Here is a 21,250-nt window from a genome sequence, read left to right on the forward strand (position 1 = left end):
TTGGTGTGAACTAGCCCTAAGTAAAGACATTTGCCACATTAGTGAGTTAGTTAAAAACAATATAGCTTCTACTGTCAGAATGAAGATATGCATGTATACCGTTGCAAGCGGATATACATCAGTAATGGAGAAGACTGTCAAGAACAGCCCAGTACCCATACTAGGTTTGGTTTTAACCTTTCAGCTACAAATAAACTGCCAGATAACGTTTAATGTCCAGTTATGTCGCCTGGAGATTTCGTGATGGGGATATTAAAAACATGCAGAGGAAAAATAAAACATTTTTAAAAGCATGCTAGCAACATGTAAACAATGTAAAGAAAACACAATGTTAATAGATGCGATACATAACAACCGGCCTGAGCCTTGGTTGGGTGTACCTGTTGCCCATATGTAACAGAGAAGCCACTGCTGCAGCCTAGAGCAAAAAGAAAACTGAGCAAAATGGTGTCACTAGTAATCGGTTTCAAGTGATCGCCTGAATACTGTTAGGGTCACAAAATGACTTCTTGTACTCTTTGCGGGTGACAGGTACACCATAAAAAACAAATGAAAGTATAGCTAGTATTGGAGGTTAATAAAGGCAGGAAACACAAATATATACCACTAGGTCCACTCTTATCTTCTGCTTGTGCCACATCAGTGGAAGTATTTTTGATTATATTATTATCTACAGAGCTGGGAGAACCATTTCCTGGGGCACCTATGTGAGGACATAATGTAGACAGGTGGACAAGAAGAGTCACATTTTTTAATGTGTTTTTAATAACATTAAGCAAATTACCAAATAAAAAAAATCATATGTAGTCATTACATTCACATTCTATAGAAAGACATCACACACACAATTTACAGCTCATCATTAGGGCATCTATAAGTGAAAGGGATGGGAAAATGTTATCTAGCTCCTGTTCCTTCAATTACATTTTAAAAGTGATTGTAAAGGTTCGTTTAAAAAAAAAAGCAAAAACAAAAACAAAAAAAAAAAAAAAACACAAATATGTTATACTTACCTCCTCTATGCAGTTGGTTTTGCACAGAGCAGCCTGGATCCTCCTCTTCTCGGGTCGTCCTTTGCTGTTCTTGGCCCCACCCTCCTATCGAGTGCTCCCTCAGCCAGCAGTTCTCTATGGGGGCACCCGAGAGGAGTTAGAGCTCCGTGTATCCATTCAGACATGGAGCCCCGACCCGGCCCCCTCTCTCCCCCGATTGGCTGACTGACTCATCTACAGCCACAAGAGCCAATGGCGCTGCTGCTGTGTCTCTGCCAATCAGGAGGAGTGCCCCGGACAGCTTAGACACTTGTGGACATCGCTGGAGAGAGAAGGAGCTCGGGTAAGTAATTAGGGGGTGCTGGGGAGGGTGCTACACACAGAAGGTTTATCTTAAAGTGGATGTAAACCCGAAATTTTTTTTTTTTATCATACTGTAGAGTATACGATTTGCTATCATTTGAGCCCAGTCTTGCCACACAGAGTTAATGAGACAATTCTTGACAAACTGAGAAAAACTTTGTCAAATATTCCCCCTTGCTGTGAGTGACAGGTGATTTACATCTCGTGCACTAGCCTAAGAGACATGCATTATTTTTTAAATTCCCTCCCCCACTCCTTTCTTCAGCAGCTCTGCAAGGTTTGGCTGTTCCACACCTCAGCCTGATTTGGCATGCTGAAGTCATGTGGTTACTTTCCTGTCTTTTCACTGGATGTTAGAGATCATAGCATAAGTTCAGCAGAAGTTCAGTGTTAGAAATACACAGAGAAAATGCATATTGACAAGGGGAGTGTAGAGGTGGACGGGGAGTCTACTGACATCACAACTCCAACCACCGAGCTCCAGACAACAGACCCACCCACAGAATATGCAGTTTTTCAGGTCTGTTAACAGAGAGAGGGGAGACATTTGACAGGTAAGGATACATGCAGGAGGCATGCATATCCTTATAGATAACCCCTATGGCAGTAGTATAGAAAGGATGACATTGGGTTTACATCCACTTTAATACATAGGATGCATTAGGATAAAAAACCTTCTGCCTTTACAACTCCTTTAAAGATTGAGTAGCAACACCTGTCTTCTGGGATGAATTAGGCCTCATTCACACAGGGTGGTTACTTGCATGTCCCATGAAGGGCTGTGCCGTGCCAACAAGGGGATGCACAGGTGTTTCATGCATTCCAATGCCAGCAGTCCCACAGATGGGGACACACGGCTGCATGGACAAAAAGCCATTGTGCCCCAATGTGACATCCGTGACGGTGCACGGACACACACCCGGACGCACATGGATGTCATACTGGGACACAGTGGCTGTGTCTATGCAGTCGCACGTCCCAATAGACATCTGTGGGACTGCCGGCATGTGGATGCATGGAACACCTGTACATCCCCTTGACAGCACAACATGGACATGGACAGGGCACCAAAGTAATCGTCCCGTGTGAATTGTCCCTTAAGAGCCCCCTGAACTTGAACATGGTAATCCGAAACAGAATTCTGGTATAGGAAGCTGGTGTTCCAAGCACATTCAAACTGGTACAGTACATCATAATTTACCTATACAAAGCCCACTACCAGAACAATAGAGGAGAGAGGCTGTATAAGCGAGTAAAATTACATGTTATGTGCTTAAGTCCTCAGAGCGGGGACACGAGCCTACATACTGCTTAATAAAAGGGGTTATAGGAAACACTTGTATTTTTTTTTGACCTTGTAATTCCCCAAAACAGGAAAAAAGCATTTAGTGAAATGAAAGCATTTAGGTTTTGTTTTGGGGAAAAAATAAATAATAAAAGACTGTATTCTAGTCAGGAAGGATGACCAAACCACGCAGTTCTTCTCTATTTCAGAATACGAGTGCAAGGATATTATTGATCTGGGTAATGTCAAAGATAAGAAGCATTTAGTTCTGTATGTGATGGCCAAAGCGGCAGGTGAAGAGCTGCTTGACTATGAGTTATAACCCATTTCCTGTTTTCTTTTTTACAATTTTTTAAAGATATGTGTCTGCATTAGTTTTTTTAATCTTCATTTTCACCAGGTTATCCCGTTAGTAACACTTCCTGTCCTAGTGTGAGAATTTTCTGCATCTATAGAGAAGTGTTGAAATCTTAGGATGGAAACTATGTTGGAACTACAGAACACCCCCCGTAACACAAAAAATTACAAGTGCACAGAATTTCTGGCAGGATCAATTCAACAGGCATATTTTTGCACATTTATACCAAAACAATTTCAATTGTATATTTAATGAGAACAGAGAAAGTAAGAGTTAATTGTTGGGGTTTACCTACACTTTAAAAGCAGGCTCAGTTGAATGCCAAAACTTTGTGAACTGCATAGCTGTTTATCCTTCATGCGAAACTGCAAAGGGTAGTGAGCCACTTAAAGTATAACTAAAGGGCTTACTTTTTTTTATTATTTGGAAAGAGTGGAGATGGTTTAAAACACCTGTCAGGTTTTTATTGCTGTGTGTGTCCCTGCTAGGAAGATTCACCCTATTTATCCTGTGTGCCATGATCAGTGAAAGTGACAGAAAATCCCAAGTTCTGGGTTGTCACCAGAACAGGAATATAGGAGAAATCTTCCAGTTAGGACACTAGTTCTGGTGACCCCGGTGAAAATCATAGATTCTCTAAAATTTGGAAGGATTTCATTTCACTTCCTGCTTTGGCTACGGGACAGGAAGTATATGGAAATCTACCCAAATCTGGAAGACAGATGGCGCAAAAAAAAAAAAAAAAATTTGGCAGGGGATTACAAACCTCCCTTACTTTACTATTAAAAATGAAAAAAAAAAAAAACAAATAATTTCTAATTTAGCATATTAGGGATAAAGTCTAATCATCATATTAAGGACCGTATAAAAGCAAACCTTTTATACATCTGGACAATTCAAATTGCATACAGCCTTGAAAAAGTATTCATACCCCTTGAAACTTTCCACATTTTGTCATGTTACAACCAAAAATGTAAAAGTATTTTATTGGGATTTTATGTGATAGACCAACACAAAGTGACACATAATTGTGAAGTGGAAATGATAAATGGTTTTCAATTTTTTTTACAAATAAATAAATGAAAAATGCGGCGTGACTTTGTATTCAGCACCCTTACTCTGAGACCCCTTTCACACTGGAACCATTTTTCAAGCGCTTTAGCACTAAAAATAGCACCTGAAAAAAGCCTCAGCTGCAAACCCAGTGTGAAAGCCCGAGTGCCTCCACACTGGGGCGCTGCGCTGGCAGGGCGTCACAAAAAGTCCTGCAAGCAGCTCCTTTGCAGCGCTGTAGGAGTGGTGAATACACCGCTCCTATAGCGCCCCCTGGCCATTGAAATCAATGGGCAGCGCCGCCATACCACCGGCAAAGTGCCGCTGCAGCGGCATTTTGCTGGCAGTTTTAACCCTTTTTCAGCCGTTAGCGGGGGTTAAAACTGCCCCGATAGCAGCCGAATAGCGCTGCTAAAACGACGGTAAAGAGGCGCTAAAAATAGCGCCGCTTTACCAATAGAGTCCACCTGTGTGTAATTTAATCTCAGTATAAATACAGCTGTTTTGTGACACTATCAGACGTTTGTTATAGAGCCTTAGATAACAAAACAGCATCATGAAGGCCAAGGAACACACCAGATAGGTCAGGGATAAAGTTGTGGAGAAGTTTAAAGCAGAGTTAAGTTATAAAAAAAAGATATCCCAAGTTCTTTTCAATCTTAGTTTATTTCAAAATAAAGATATAACAGAAAGATAAAGTACCGTATGGTATAATATTGTATACATTATATACATAACAAGAAAAATATTGTATTAGCACACTAGATATAGTGGTTTGTAATGTATTAGTACACTAACAAGTGTGGGGGAATCAACCTATAACCACCTTTAAACTTTTGCGTGTTTGTGTTATCAGGAAATTCCTCCTTGTCGGGCTGAAACGCTGTATAGATCATTCAATCATTTGTTATAGATATTTAAGTTGTTGAGCAATTCTAGAAATACAGTCTTTTATATATCAATTTGAGTGACTGGATCAGTACTTAAGGAAAGATAACAGAGAAAAAGGGATGAGTAAGAGCATGTGGAGAGATAGGGGATGACAACAGACTTGGGGAGCACCCCGACATGGCTAATCAGCGGGCAAAGACGGGGCATCTCTGATCCATATAAGGAAGTCATCAGAGTATCGAAACGTCGACCATGAGGTCCAAGTAATGGAGAACTGTTCCTCCTTCCCTGCCTCCTGCGCCAGCAAACGTTCCAGATCTCTTATCCGATCCACCTCGACAGCCCAATCTCCCAAGGAAGGCACATCTATTGTTCTCCAATGTCTGGGGATCACTGTCCTGACCGCGGCCAAAAAGTGGCGCAGTATGTCCTTTTTAATCAGCTTGAGTGGGCCCGGAATCATAGATAGTAGGGCTATCTCTGGTGTGGGCTTAATTGAGGTCGCCATCAGCCTGCTGTAAAGATCAAAGACCTTTTGCCAAAATTTCCGAATTGGAGGGCATGCCCACCATATGTGGAGCATTGTCCCACTAGAGGACAGGCATCTCCAACAAGTACCTGAGATAGAGGGGTTAAATCGTTTGATAGTCACCGAGCATCTGTACCATCTTGTTAATAGCTTAAACCCTTTTTCTTGATTCTTAGTTGCCAAAGAGATCTTATGTGTTAAAATAAAACTTTTTTGCCAATCAGCAGGGGAGATGGAATTCTGTAGATCTGTTTCCCATTTTCGTGTGTATGTTGGAAGGTCAGGGGTAGATACATTTAATAGAAGGGAGTATAACAGTGATACTACATGTGTTGGGGGATCTGGCTGTAAGAGCAGCTCATCAAAGTCTGTCGGGTCGTCTAGGATTTCTGAGATGGGGGAGAAAGTACGTATGTACGATATTAATTGACCCCTTTGTAACCACATGGTTGGGGGCCCCGCGCTCGTCTGGGGAGGTATGTCCGGTCTCAAAGATGGGTCAGCGCGTAGTACCTGTGCTAAACGTCTATGACTATCCCTATTCCAGGGTCCAAATCTCTCAACCTCCGCCGGGGGGAAGGCCGGAGTCCCAAAGAGAGGAGTCATTGGGCCCCGGGGTTTAGATAATTTACTCGTTAATAGCAGTCGGCCCCATATCTGCAGGGTCTGACGGGTAAGGGCAGTAGAGAGGGTACCACCTCTACGCCGAGCCGTAGGTGTCCACGGCAGGGCGCAAAGATCAGCCTCATTGAGATGTTCTTCCAATTGAACCCAGATCTTGGAGGAGGAATGGTGAAACCAATCCACAATACGTGTGAGAACCGCTGCCCTGTGGTAGGAAGAAGCATCTGGGACCCCCCCACCCCCCACCCAGGGCCTTTGGAACAATCATTGTGTCATATTTTATCCTGGGGCGGTTTCCTTGCCATATAAATTTAGAAAAAATCTGGACGAAGCTTTTTAAAAAAACGGGGCGGGAATGTGAATAGGTAAGGTTTGGAAAAGATAGAGGAATCGAGGGAGGACATCCATCTTTAAAACATTCACCCTACCCAACCAAGAGAGCTGTTTAGATGCGTATGTGGTCAGATCCGCTTGCGTTCTAAGAAGTAGGGGGGTAAAGTTGCTGATGAATAATTGGGAAGCGTCTGTTGGGATATGAATTCCTAAGTAACGAATAGACGTGGAATTTGTCTTAAAAGGGAAGGAAGATGCAAGTTGTTTGAGAGCTGTTTCTGGGAGTGAAATGTTGAGTATTTCTGACTTACTGTGATTAACTTTAAAGTTCCTAACATCTCCATACCTCTGAAACTCCTGCATAATGGAAGGTAATGAGACTTGCGGTTGGGTCACAAAGATGAGTAAGTCATCTGCAAATAGGGCAAGTTTAGTATGTATGGGGCCTATACTAACACCGTGGACAGCCGGGTTGTTTCTAAGGGCAATGGCTAGGTGTTCCATAACAAGAACATAGAGAATGGGGGACAAGGGGCACCCCTGTCGCGTTCCATTGTGGATAGTGAATTTTGGAGCTAGAGCTCCATTTAGTCTAATCCTGGCAGAGGGAGAAGTGTAAAGGGACATTATTCTTGAGAGCATATTTTGGCCCAGACCCAGTTGTTGTAGTGATAGATGCAAAAATTGCCAGTCGACACAGTCGAAGGCCTTTTCCGCATCCACCGTGAGAAGGCACAATGGGACATTGTGGGTTCGAGCATAATCTGCAATGAGAAGTGTTTTCAGGGTGTTATCTCGTGCCTCTCGTCCACTCACAAAGCCCACTTGATCTAAGTGTATGATTCGGGGTAGCAACGGTTGTAGTCTATTAGCTAGCACCTTCGCGTACACTTTCAGATCAACCCCTATCAGCGAAATGGGTCGGTAGTTAGCACATATAATCAGGTCTTTGTCTGGTTTTGGGATGAGAGTGATATGTGCCTCTAGAGTTTGCGGTGGGAATACCGATCGCTCAGAGATTGAATTAAATACTTTTGTTAAGAAGGGGGTGAGAAGGGGAGCAAATTGTTTATAAAATTTCAGGGTAAAGCCATCAGGGCCCGGACTTTTACCAGATGGGGTAGATGCAATGGCACGGGCAATCTCATCTTCTGATATCGGAGCTTCCAAGTCCTCTATCGTTTCATCATCTAGAGTAGGTAATGCGTTTTGTGCGATATATGAGGCTTGCATGTCTGCTCTAGAATAAAGGGGATCAGTGGGGCTTGTTACAGGTATGTTATAGAGGGATTGATAGAAGTCCCGGAAAACCTGTCCCATCTCAGAGGGTGACGAGACAAACTTTCCCAGAACTGTCCCGTATATGGGGTATAAAGGTGTTAGGTTGTTTGGTATGTAGGGTGCGAGCTAGTGATCTACCACATTTATCCCGGAATTTGTACTGGTGAAAGGCTAGTTTGTTCGCAAATGTACGGGCTGAAGCCTCATATAATTCCCTAAGCTGAGAGCGAGCGGAAGAGACCTCCGCAAGAACCTCCACAGTCGGGGAGCGTTTATGGGTAGTCTCTAGTGTCCTGAGTTTGTGTACAGCGTGGCTATCGCAGCCGAGCGTTCATTCTTCATGCGGGCACCCATTTGGATGAAACTACCCCGTAAGACCGCCTTTAATGCCTCCCATTTAATGGGTGGTGAGGTGTCATCAGAGGCGTGGTCTGTAAAAAAATTTGAAATAGTCTCCGCTATCCGAGTATCGAACCCTGGCTCAGTCAGAAGCGAGTCATTCAACCTCCATGTCCATTCTTTTATTGGCGTAGAGGGGACTGTGACAGGAACACAGGAGAGTGGTCGGACCAAACCATAGGGTCTATTTCGCAATTTGGGGACCAATCTAGACAGCTGTGGTCGACCAAAAAATAGTCAAAACGACTGTACGATCGGTGCACGTTGGAAAAGTGTGTGTAGTTTCGTGATTCTGGGTACAATATCCGCCATATATCCACAAGATGCATATTGTAAATGGCACGTTTTAGGGCCCGTATTTTAGGGAAGGATATAGAGGAACGGGATGTCAATGAATCCAAAAGTGGATCCATAGGAGTATTGAAGTCCCCTCCGAGTATGAGCTTACCCTCCGCGAAACCTGATGAGATCTTAAAATACTGTAAGGCCGATGGGATTTGGTGTGTGTTAGGTAAGTATAAGTTAGCTATTGTAAATTTAGTCCCCCATAGAGAGATTTTCACAAAGACGTACCTGCCCTGGGGGTCTGCCATATGATCAAGCAGTTCAATAGGGAGTGTTTTATGAAACGCAATAGATATTCCCTTAGATTTTTGTGTTGGATTGGTACTGTGGATCCATCTATTAAATTATCTACTGGAGCAGGAAGGGGTGGATTCAGAATGGAAGTGGGTCTCTTGCAACAAAAGCACGTTAACTCGTCTTTTGTGCATCTGATATAGTATTTGCCCACGTTTCGAAGCAATGTTCAGCCCATTGACGTTGTATGAACAGAATTTCAATTGGGGGCGTGAGGTTACCGTATGAGCCATGTCGGGGTGCTAAAGGCCGTGCAGGGGGAAAAACAATAGGATATATAAAAAAACAAATACAGAGATCGATTCGGAGTAGAGTGGGGAGAAGAGGTGAAATATAGAAGTGGGAGAAAAGGAAGAGAAAAGAAAAGGAGAAGAAATAAAGGAGAAAGAAGAGTATGAGGATAATAGAAAAAGGTACGGTGTAAGTAAAAGGACACCTAAAAATATGTCCAGAAAACTAATGTGTTTGCTAGCGCAAAACACTGCGTGATAGATCACGCTTTAGGCACAAACAGTGCCTGTCCTACTGTGGGGGGGAAGGTCAAAATGGGTGAACCTGAGCCGTGATCCCGACAGCGAATCAGGCATGTATATAGTATATGTGGCACACTAATCATGTAAAACCTATGTGAAACCTATGTGAAACCTATGTGAAACCTATGTGAAACCTATGTGAAACCTATGTGAAACATAAGGCAGCTTAGCGAGAACAGGTGAGAACAATTAACTAAATATCAACAGTGGGTTTAAGTAGTTACCCTGGAATCATATAGAAAATAAAATACAATTACATTGGTTCCCTCTTGTAGATAAATCAGTTAGTCACAGCTGTAGCATGCGCATAGGGGCGCAGGGGGAAACAGGGGGCCCACCCGAGGAGGCATCCAGTCGCATCCTGCGTGGCGCCTTCTAAACTTACAGTCTCCCAAAATGGGGGTTAATTAAGGCCGGTGGCCAAACCTCCCTCCGGTGTGGTTCCCCCACTCCCGCCCCACACCCCCCAACGCACGCCACAGAGGGAGGAGATGAGAGGGAACAATCTAACAGGAAGCAAAACATTTTATATAAAACTGTTGTTGTATTGTACCAGTACCTGACTCCCTTCTTAGTGAGAGTCTTAAGGTGACCATAGGCTTCTCTCCTGAACCCCAGCCATATAATGAATTGGCAAAGAGCAGGAAAAGAGCCAGAAGGTCCGACCCCCGCTGTCACTTCATCATTTACCAAGTGATCCAGGGTTCTCGGGCAACTTCTGGGTTAATCTTCTGGAGAGGTAGGTCGTCTCATCCCTGGGCCAGAAGAGACTGACCTAGACCTAGGTCGTCTGCGACGCTGTGGGAGTGAACCAAGTCCCAACTGTCTCAATCCGTCGACTGGAGGGTCTAGCCAGTTCAAAACATCTACCGGCTCTTGCTCAAGAAATATGAAAAAGTCAGGCAGTTGATCTGGATCAGAGAGCGTGAACCTGCTATCTCCCCGTGTCACTTTGATGCTGAAGGGGTGGCCCCATGTGTAAGAGGCACCGGCTTGTCGTATAAGATCTAGTAGAGGGCACACCACTCGACGCATGTATAGCGTATTGCGAGACAAGTCTGGGTATAGATGGATAGAGGCTCCAAAGAAGTCCACTGGGCCCACGTTCCATGCTTTTCACATGATCTCCTTCTTCAAGGTATAATAGTGGACCCGACAGAGGACATCGCGGGGGCGACCCTCCTGGGCTCCCCCCGGTCCGCCCACCCTGTGAACACGATCCAATTCAATTGGTGATGTTGCCTCTCTGCCCAGCACTTTATTGAGGATGGATATGACAGTGGGTTTCAGTTCCGCTCCCGATGTTGCTTCAGGTAGACCTTGCAGTCTAATATTGTTCCTGTGACTGCGGTTTTCGCTGTCTTCAATGCGAAGCTGCTGTTGGCGTAGGCGACGGAGATGTGTCGCGGATATAGATTCAAGGGCTGTTATACGTGCCTCATGGTCATCTTGAGCAGTATGTAAGACTGATACCGCTTCCTCATTAGCTGTAACTTTTTGTCTCAGCGCGTTTAGCTCTACTTGTAGGGAATCTTCTATCTTGCTTGCCCAGGATTCGAAATCAGTTCTGAAGGCAGACAATAGGGCTGTAGCTTCCATTCTAATGGGCACTCCCGTCAGGGGGTGAGGGGTTGTCCGTAGTTCCCCGGTGTCTGTGTCTTGTAATGTGACTGACCTTGTAGAGGAGGCTGATGTCTCTCCTCTGGATTCTTGGAGTTTCTCATTTGCGTCCCCAGTCATGTTAACTGTTACTGGAGTGGCGGTGGGTGGCTTGGTCTTCCCTGGGTTGCGGCCAGGCGCCATCTTGTCTTTAGGAGTTCGGGGATCAGTCTGCACTGTTCTAAGTAGATACCTCTGTATGGTGCCTTGTTGAGGGTCAGTAGGTTCCGAGGAGTGTGAGCTAGCTGCCGCCATGTAAAATGCAGGTGCGCTGTATTGCGGGATCAGCCTGTGGCCGTCGGGATGGCACGGGTCTCAGGGGTATGCGGCTTCAGCCATCCATGGTCAATTGCTCTCCATCGAAGCCCCCTCCTCCATATAAAAAGGGGGGGTCGGGGGGGGGGGGGGGGAGGGGCAGGCCCGAGAAAGCAGCAATGTCCCCCTGCCAGTGCAGGTGGCTCTTTTAAATATTGTGTGTGCAGATGCACAGGGAGGAGAGCACAGTCCAGATATGACTTGTCCCTTTACAGTGTGGGCCCGACTTCACTGTTAGGTCGCAAGATGGCGGCCAGTGCTGGATGTCCCCAAATAATAAAAGAGCCTGTACCTTAGTCTCTGGGGCAGTGGAGGGGTGTCCACCGTATAGGATGGATTGCTGGATGGCGCCTGTGCCTCCGATTGCGGCCCCAAGGTCCAGTAGTCTTGTAGGCCCCCCAGGCCTCGGATCCGCTGTAAGCCGCGGGTATCTGGGGCCCACAGCCGTCAGCTCTAGAAGCAGCAGTCCTGGGTGTAGGCCGAGTGAGTGTAGGCCGATCGATCGCCCCCTGCACCGCCGATCGCGGTACTCGAGTCCGGGGATTCCGGCTGTCCTGTAGGCCGCAAGATGGCGGCCGGCGTTCAGTGCAGGGCCGGCGGCGGCCTGGGACCAGATGGCAGCCGGCGTTTAGTAGGCCGCGGGTGTCCGGGGTCCACAGCTGTTAGCTCCAGAGGCAGCTGACTTAATTATAGGCCGATCGGGCACCCCCCGCACCGCCGATCGCGGTACGCGAGACCGGGGATTCCGGCTGTCCTGTAGGCCGCAAGATGGCGGCTGGCATTCAGTGCAGGGCCGGCGGCGGCCTTGGACCAGGCCAATCCGCTGGCTGTATTTGCCCCAAAAGTACTGCAGCCAGCCCCTGACAGTCGTGGGGCACAGATGGGGGCAGATATTAGGCTGTATAGGCTGCGGATGGCTCCGGATTGCAGAGGACTCGGCGGAGCTCCTCTGCAGCACGTCCACCCACCTCGACGTCCGGACACGCCCCCCGATATCCCAAGTTCTGAACATCTCAGAGAGCACTGTTTAATCCATCATCCAAAAAATGAATAGTAGAACTCTTTTTTTTTTTTTTTTTTTTTTTTTTAAGCAGATAAAAAGGAAGAAGAAGAAGAAAGACACTCCCTGCATATAGCAGGACAAGGGCATGGAAGAGTCCAGGCTATGAGGGAGGGGTAGGAACTGTAGGATGGAAGAATCTATGAATAAGAAAGGAAGGATGGAAGAGTCTGGGGATTAAATAATCCATGGATAGAGAATGGAAGGCCAGAGGAGTCTGGAGATAGAAACTGAAGGATGTAAGAGTATGGGGATGGAGATGGAGGAATCCATGGATAGGAACAGAAGAATGGAAGAGTTCAAAGATAAAAATGGTGGTGGTGAGGTGGGGAATTAAGGATGGAAGAATCAAAGGGAGGGTGTTAAGATGGTCATCATGGAGTCCTGCAGGTGAGGAATATCAGAGGTAGAAGATCCCCTGTGCTGTGTACATGGCAGGGTTGGGGGTGTGATTGTCTCCTCCTGGAGTGCAGGGTTGGGGAAGTCATAGTGCTTTCTGTATAAACATATTTTATTTTACCTAGTTTTGACAGGTACTCAGCTCCCACTTCCACTCGGACCGCCTAGGCAGCACCTCCCTCCCTGCAATCTCCTGGGACACGCCACAGGTCCCAAAAGATTGCCCAGACATTCAGCGCAGTGAGACATGCGCACCTAGCTGTGAAATTGCAAGCTGCTACAGCCGTGTGCCCACAGTAGTAATGCCAGCGCCGCGGACAGGTGGAGGAGAGAAAGGAGGGTTTGGGCGACCACGTCGCTGGATCGTGGAACAGGCGAGTGTGTGTTTTAGTCAGCAGCTACACTTTTTGTAGCTGCTAACTGTTAATAAACAAAAAACTGACTGGAACTCTACTTTAGATTAAAAATAATCTCACTCACTTAACCATTTCAGCCCCGGAAGAATTGGCTGCTCAATGACCAGCCCATTTTTTGCGATACTGCACTGCGTCGCTTTAAGTGACAATTGTGCGGTCCTGCGATGTTGTACCCAAACAAAATTGATGTCCTTTTTTTTTTACCACAAATAGAGCTTTCTTTTGGTGGTATTTGATCATCTCTGCGGTTTTTATTTTTTGCACTATAAATAAAAAAGCGACAAGTTTGAAATAATATAATAATAATATAATAATATTTTGTACTGTTTGCTGTAATAAATATCCCCAATATTTTTTTTTATAGCACATTTTTTCCTCAGTTTAGGCCAATATGTATTCTTCTACATATTTTTGTTAAAAAAAAAAAAAAAAAAAAATTTTACAAAAAGCATATATTGATTGGTTTGCGCAAAAGTTATAGCGTCTACAAAATAGGGGATAAATTTAAGACATTTTTATTATTTTTTTTTGGCGGACACATTTCACACTTTTTTGGGTCGACTGACATTATACAGCGATCAGTGCTATAAAAACACACTGATTACTGTATAAATGTCACTGGCAGGGAAGGGGTTAACACTAGGGGGCGATCAAGGGGTTAACTGTGTTCCCTAGGTGTGTGTTCTAACTGTGGGGGATGGGACTGACTATAGGAGATGAGAGATCATGATTCCCAGCTCGTAGAAACTCGCAATCTCTCTCTCCTCACGCACACATGTCCCTGTTCTGCCTCTCGTGACCACAATCGCTCATGGCCGGTGGTCATCACGACCGCCAGTCACGAGCATCGGCACCCCCGCTGTGCAGCGGGCGCGCGCACGCCTGCTATTACCCTTAAAGGGGCCAATGTATAGCTATGACAGTTTGCGGGATCATGCCAACCTGCCGCACTATAATGACAGCAGCTGATCTGCAAGTGGTTAAAAAGTGCACTAATCTGGTGCACTACAGGGTACAGGCATTCACACTGCTGCTGGGAGGTCAGGCGGGATTAGAATCCACAGCTGACAAACAGCCCTGTGAAGTTCCCTGTGTTGTCACTGTGCTAAAAGTTCCCCTGGGCTTTCCCGTTTGCACCTTCCAGCACACTGGGCGTTAACACAGTGGAATGTGCAAACGAAGAACTGTCAGCACAGTGCGTGTACGAAGTGTAAGTAGAGTACAAACTCATATGTACTCTACGTACTGCTTTTAAAATAACTGTTTTAATAAATCCCGTGTTACAATTCATTAAGTGCCCCACTGTATGTGTTTTTTTTTAAATATGGAGCTACATACCGCATTTCTCAGTGTGTGTACATGCTGCTAATTTGACTGCCCGGCCCGTCTCTCCTGACGTCAGCGGGGAATTCTCAGTGCTAAGAATTCCCCGCTGACGTCAGGAGAGAAGAGAGGCGGGCTGGGCAGTCACATGAGCAGCGTGTGTGTATACACACTGAGAAATGTAGTATGTAGCTCCATGGATTGTAACATGGGATTTATTAAAACAGTTATCTCAACAACTATATGCTCGGGGCGCTCTCCCGGGAAGGGCGGGGCAAGTTGGGATGACATCACCCGCCAAAAAAAAAAAAAAAAAAAAAAGATGCTGCGATTAATTTCAGCACCCCTAAGAGCCCTTGCACACTGGGGCGGGGGCGGCGTCGGCGGTAAAACGCTGCTATTATTAGCGGCGTTTTACCGTCGGTATTCGGCCGCTAGCGGGGCGGTTTTACCCTCCGCTAGCGGCTGAGAAAGGGTTAAATACCACCACAAAGCGCCTCTCTGCAGAGGCGCTTTGCCGGCGGTATAGCCGCGCCGTCCCATTGATTTCAATGGGCAGGAGCGGTAAAGGAGCGGTATACACTCCGCTCCTTCACCGCTCCGAAGATGCTGCTGGCAGGACTTTTTTTACCGTCCTGCCAGCGCACCGCTCCAGTGTGAAAGCCCTCGGGGCTTTCACACTGGATACACAGCAGCGGCACTTTCAGGTCGGTTTGCAGGCGCTATTATTAGCGCAATAGCGCCTGCAAACCGCCCCAGTGTGCAAGGGCTCTAATATTCACCTGTCCTAATGTGTGAAGCAGCTATTAGTGCATATAATAGGATTTTTGTAGTTACTGTAAAAACGTCTTTGAAGTCCATTGAAGGATACAAGAACATGGTAATTCTTTAGACATTTGAAATATACTGCTGCTTTAGGAATTTTGGAAATTGGAAAATAAAAAAAACCTTAAGCTAGCCTCTGAATAACCTTCACCTCCAACCGCCATGCTTCAGTTTTGTGAGCAAACAGTGCATAAGGCCAACAACACAAGAGTGGAACCTGTGTTCCTAAACAAACTTCATGAAAAAGATTTTACAGTACTGTACTTACAAAAATCTTATTTTGGTAATATGGTAATTCTTAAACATCTGGGTCCTCCAAAAGCAGTCTAAGTGAGGGGTGGGCAACAGCCACCAAGAGATCCAAGGAATATGGAAATCTTATGAGGATATGAGAAAGTGGTGGAGGCAAATTTGGAACCTAGTGTTTCAGACCAGGACAGGTAACACCCCTAAAAGTAAAGTGCAACCTGAAGAATGATGGATCTCAGCTTACAATATGGAGGACAACCAATCATCCCAGAAAAGGTGTGTCAGGGACGTGGTTGCACATACCCATTTCCTTCTCCTTCTATGCGTTTCTATGAGATTTGTACAATAAAAGGACAGTTCTAATGTATTCTTATATGCTGTATATCTATTTGTAGCACCAGAAAAAGTCCCAGTATTTTTTATTTTTTGTGGTATTCAAAAAAGGAGGAGGAAATAATTTTTATGCCACTTTACCATAATCATGTTTAAATTATTCAGACAAAAGATGGGGGGGAAGAAAAGAAAAGAAAAACACATTATAACCATACTTACTGGGTTTATCTCCGTCTCCCGCTCCACCCCATGACCATCGTTTTTGCCTCTGATCTAACTGGCTACTACGCTCAAGAGTACGTCTTAAGGTCGCTTCTCTGCGTTCCTACAACAAGAAAGTAATCTAGTTACAATATATCATGAGACTTCAACACCTAAAACGTACATTTACTCCTGATTGTCACTTTACAAAACCCTCCCTCATACACAATAATACTGCACCAAAATTATCATAAGGATCCAACTGCTAGGTCTCCAGCAGCCCCTGAATATTACCAGACAAAACATGTCTGTTTTGCTCATTGCAGCATCTCACAATACTATAGAAGAAGTACTAATTTTCTAAGGACAATCTTTTTTTTTTTTATGTATATATGAACATGTGATATCTTTATTAGGATCAATTATAAGTGACATGACAGATTCATACGTTTCTGCAGGAAATGATCCAAAGAGAATTTAAAAAAAGACAAACTCTAGCTTACAGACCTATTTGGAATATACTATTCTGCAAATCTATGCACATCTATTTGGATGAAATTACATTCATACCAGTGATTAAGGGGCATATTTATAATCCTCTAATGAAACCAGGATCACTCATTATGGGTTTGATGGCATTGACATAATTTATAATATGGTGAACATGATGGCAGTAATTAGGAGTTGGTAATTAATTTATAGTGGGAATATTTCTGGGTTATGTTCAGTCAATGCAAATGACCAATCCCAAACAGCATGGGAAACGTTCTGATTTAGCATAATTTGCCAAAAAACATACATATACATTTGGAATGAACGTATGCAGTCATCCTTGGCAAATAAACCACATATTTATTTATATCGAGTTCAGTCTATAACCCAAGAGCTTTTGGTGACCCCCCCAAAGGCACCTATTGTGTGGCTTGAGGAAAAAAATTATTTTGCAACCATTAAAAAAAAAAAAAAAAAAAAAAAAAAAGAAAAGGAACAGATTTGAGAAGGTCAACTGCAGATGTCACATGAATAGAGGAAACAAGAGGAAATGTAAATGCACTAAGTATTACCTGACATTTACATTCTGACAAAGCCAGAATAAATCAGATATACCGTATATACTCGAGTATAAGCCGAGTTTTTCAGCACTTTTTTTGTGCTGAAAGTGCCTCCCTCGGCTTATACTCAAGTCAAGCACTTTTCTGCAGCAGAAAATGACATTTTCTGAACCGAATTTGGGGCCCTGTATCTCAGGGCCATTTGGGGCTAAGAACCCCAAATGTGGTGTGCAAACCCAGTGGAAGTAACACTACAACATATCCAAAGCTGGGGTTCCTAGCACCAAGTGGCCCCAAGATACGGGGCCCCAAAATCAGTTCAGAAAATGTCATTCTCTGCCGCAGAAAAGTGCTTGACATTTTCCGAACCGAATTTGGGGCCCCGTATCTCGGGGGCCACTTGGTTCTAGGAACCACAGCTTTGGATATGTTGTAGTGATATTTCCACTGTTGCCATTTTCTATGGAATTAGGCTGGTGGAAAGATCACCACACGTTACAACCTGACTTTGCATTCTCCTTTAGATCTACTAACTAGTGCAAAGGTCTGCCTGATTAACTGGATAGTTTAACCACTTGTCTACCAGTGCAGTTTGTAAATTGCAGCTGGTAGAGTTTAAACAGTCAGAAATGTGTTTGAGGCTGGATTCACACTATCTTCGCATGCGGATTACCGCAGGGATTCGGTGCGTCCTCATTTCAGCCTGAATTTTTGGCTGAATTCAGATCTTAAATGGACCAAAAGACTCACAGGACCCCTGTGCAAATTTTCACCGGAACTGCAGCGGATATATGTGAACCGACTTCATAGCCTTCAAAATCTCCTGCTATTGCAAATTGGATGTGGGGATATGGGGGGCACATTAGGTAGAGAGTTGTTGGAGTGATAACCTGTTACATGTTCCACCCTAAAACATGTTCCCAAAGGTGAACTTATCTTTTAAATTTGTTCAGCTGGCAATGGGCTTTGTGGTGAAAGTGATTTGGGTGGCCACCTGATCACTTCCACATATCATCAAATGTACCACATCCCCTTATGACTGCCCCTCGCTACGTATACCTGGCTACATTGGGCCCAGGACTGGCATGCCATCATCTAGCTTCAGTGGAGGGCAGGGAAGACATCAGGGATCTAATGGAAACCTGATGTCTCAAAAGAACCTGCGATTAGCAACGACTTATATAGACATGGGGCGTGGTTACTGGGTGACCCCGCCCCTTATGACTTCACAGTCCCATCACGCCCGATGCCTATATAAGTCATTGTGCAATTCGCACACTGCATTACAGCGGGAGAGAGCGTCATGTCAACATCGGAAGAAGAGAAGAGGGAACAAGACAACGGAGAAGAGTGGGCCACCGCTAGCAAAAGAGCAGAAGATAGCGGAGGTGCCCGGCAGAAGAACCGGAGAGCGGGAGAAGAGGCCGGAGAGCAGAAGAAGAGGCCGGAGAGCAGAAGAAGAGGCCGGAGAGCAGAAGAAGAGGCTGGAGAGAGCGGAGAAGTCGGAAGAGACTACCCGAAGTCGGAAGAAGACCCCCGGAGCTGCCTAATAAATTACTTTAAAAACCTGTCTAGTGTGTTTTTTTATTGACACTTTTTTCCCCAGGTGAATGAGTAGGGGTATGATGTACCCCATACTCACTCACATAGGGTGGGGGGCCGGGATCTGGGGGCCCCCTTATTAAAGGGGGTTCCCGGATTCCGATAAGCCCTCCGTCCACAGACCCCTGAAGTTTGTTGCCGTTTTCCAGGCATGCATATAGTGAGGGAAAAAAGTATTAGCTCCCCTGCCGATTTTGCACGTTTGCCCACTGACAAAGAAATGATCAGTCTATAATTTTAATGGTAGGTTTATTTTAACAGTGAGACAGAGCAACAACAAAAAAAATCCAAATAACCGCATTTCAAAAAAGTTATAAATTGATTTGCATTTTAAATGAGTGAAATAACTATTTGACCCTTTCACAAAACAGGACTTAGTACTTGGTGGCCAACTGCAAGAAACATCTGACCTCCTGTGATTGCCAGCAAGGGTTTTGTCTGACTCCTCTTTGCAGATCATCTCAAAGTCACTAAAACGTAGGTTAACCCCCCCCCCCCCCCCCTCAAAAAAAAAACCCTGATTCTGTTCCTTTAAAAGCATATTATACAGCACAGTGCTCGTGCTGTGCCATTGGGCCCCTGTATACCCCAAAAAACCTGGCTGATCCTGCCTGGCTATACCACCCACCTTCAAACAGACCATGATAATCATTGGCTGCTGAGCCCCTGATACCATGTGGTCTGTTTGCACGATTCCATCAGCCACAGCTCTCCTGTCTGCAGCTCTCCTTGTGTCTGAGTCCTCTGTCCTCCTCCCCCTCCCTGCTTTTACCAGAACCCCCCCCCCCACCTCGCTATCTGCTCTATGTTCTTATCTCCTCTGTACCTTACTAACTTGTGTCCTTGTGCCTGTTTAATGTAAAAAATTAGCCGATCTGTACCTTGCATGAGCGTGGCTCCAGGCACTCAGCTGATTGTCGGCTCTGTCTCTCCTCTCCCACTCCTCCCCGCTGATGTCAGCGGGATGGCTTGGCCCTGCCCACAGCAGCTGTGAGACAGAGAGAGAAGGAGGAGAGGAATCAGCTGTGCACCCAGAGCACAACTTATATCAGTACAGGTCAGTAGATTTTTTACAGAACACAGGGATCTTATTAAAAAGGTACAGAGGAGATAAGATAATTTCATAGAAGTGGGTTAACAACCATTAAGGTTTTTCGAGGCCGAAGTTTGACAACTCGAACCTCCAGCTCCCTCCACATATTTTCTATGTGATTAAGGTCTAGAGACTGGTAGGCCACTCCAGGACCTTCTTGTGCTTCTTCTTGAGTCACTCCTTTGTTGCCTTGGCTGTATGTTTTGGGTCATTATGTTGGAATACCCATCCACGACCCATTTTCAATGCCCTGGCTGAGGGTAGGAGGTTCTAACCCAAGATTTGATGGTACATAGCCCAGTTCATCATTCCTTTGATGTGGTGAAGTTGTCCTGTCCCCTTAGCAGAAAAACACCTCCAAAGCATAATGTTTCCACCTCCATGTTTGATGGGGGGAATAGTGTTCTTGGGGTCAAAGGCAGCATTCCTTCTCCTCCAAACACGGCGAGTTGAGTTGATGCAAAAGAGCTTGATTTTGGTCTCATCTGACCACAGGACTTTCACTCAGTTCTCCTCTGAATCATTCAGATGTTCATTAGCAAACTTCAGATGGGCCTGTACATGTGCTTTCTTGAGCAGGGGGACCTTGCGAGAGCTATAGGATTCCAGTCCTTCACAGCGTAGTGGGTTACCAATTGTTTTCTTGGCGACTATGGTTACAGCTGCCTTGAGATCATTGACAAGATTCTCCTGTGTAGTTCTGGGCTGATTCCTCACTGTTCTCATGATCATTGAAACTCCACATGGTGAGATCTTGCATGGAGCCCCAGACCAAGGGAGATTGACAGGTATTTTGTGTATCTTCCATTTGCGAAAAATCGCACCAACTGTTGTCACCCCCTCACCAAGCTGCTTGGTGATGGTCTTGTAGCCCATTCCAGCCTTGTGTAGGTCTACAATCTTGTCACTGACATCCTTGGACAGCTCTTTGGTCTTGGCCATGGTGGAGAGATTGTAATCTGATTGCTTATGTGGACAGGTGTCTTTTATACAGGTAACAAGCTGAGATTAGAAGCACTCCCTTTAATAGAGTGCTCCTAATCTCAGCTCGTTACCTGTATACACCAAAACTGGTCCAAAAATATCCCTACACCCACTCTTCAAGTACCACACTGCGCCAAAAGTAACCCAAACGTGCAACAGCTGCTACTTTAAATGAAAAATAAATATGAATAAGCATTTACAGTGTAAACTAAAGTAAATAGTAGCACTAAACAGTATAAATAAACCCAGTGACAGGTGATCGTGATCAACACTAATACATAAACAACTAATAATAAAGTCTGTGCAAAAATAGTCCATAAATGAGACTGGATTGTCTCAAACAAGGAAAGCTAAATATATCCTGATGTGAGATCTTCAAAGCTTTCAACACACTGCATTCACTCAGTGCTTCCACTACACTTTGGTAAAAACTCACCAAATGACGATGCCTTGCACTCA

The 21,250-nt window shown here is 45.0% G+C and overlaps 1 protein-coding gene across 14 annotated transcripts in view; it reads right to left on the reverse strand.

The window, feature by feature from the left end:
- The window catches only part of MAP7D3 (MAP7 domain containing 3), a 221,947-nt gene that overhangs the window by 121,198 nt on the left and 79,499 nt on the right, over positions 1–21,250 (reverse strand). For 11 of the 14 annotated variants that reach the window (XM_073599217.1, XM_073599213.1, XM_073599212.1 and 8 more), the window contains exons 5-6: positions 16,079–16,184; positions 605–703 (exon numbers count right to left, since the gene is read on the reverse strand). In XM_073599217.1, coding sequence (XP_073455318.1) covers positions 605–703; positions 16,079–16,184 — 205 coding nt within the window. The remainder of the gene's footprint in view (positions 1–604; positions 704–16,078; positions 16,185–21,250) is intronic. The other 3 variants (XM_073599218.1, XM_073599216.1, XM_073599207.1) reach the window with 1 other exon arrangement.

This window comes from Aquarana catesbeiana, linkage group LG09 (assembly GCF_042186555.1).
Source record: "Aquarana catesbeiana isolate 2022-GZ linkage group LG09, ASM4218655v1, whole genome shotgun sequence".
Taxonomy (NCBI): domain Eukaryota; kingdom Metazoa; phylum Chordata; class Amphibia; order Anura; family Ranidae; genus Aquarana; species Aquarana catesbeiana.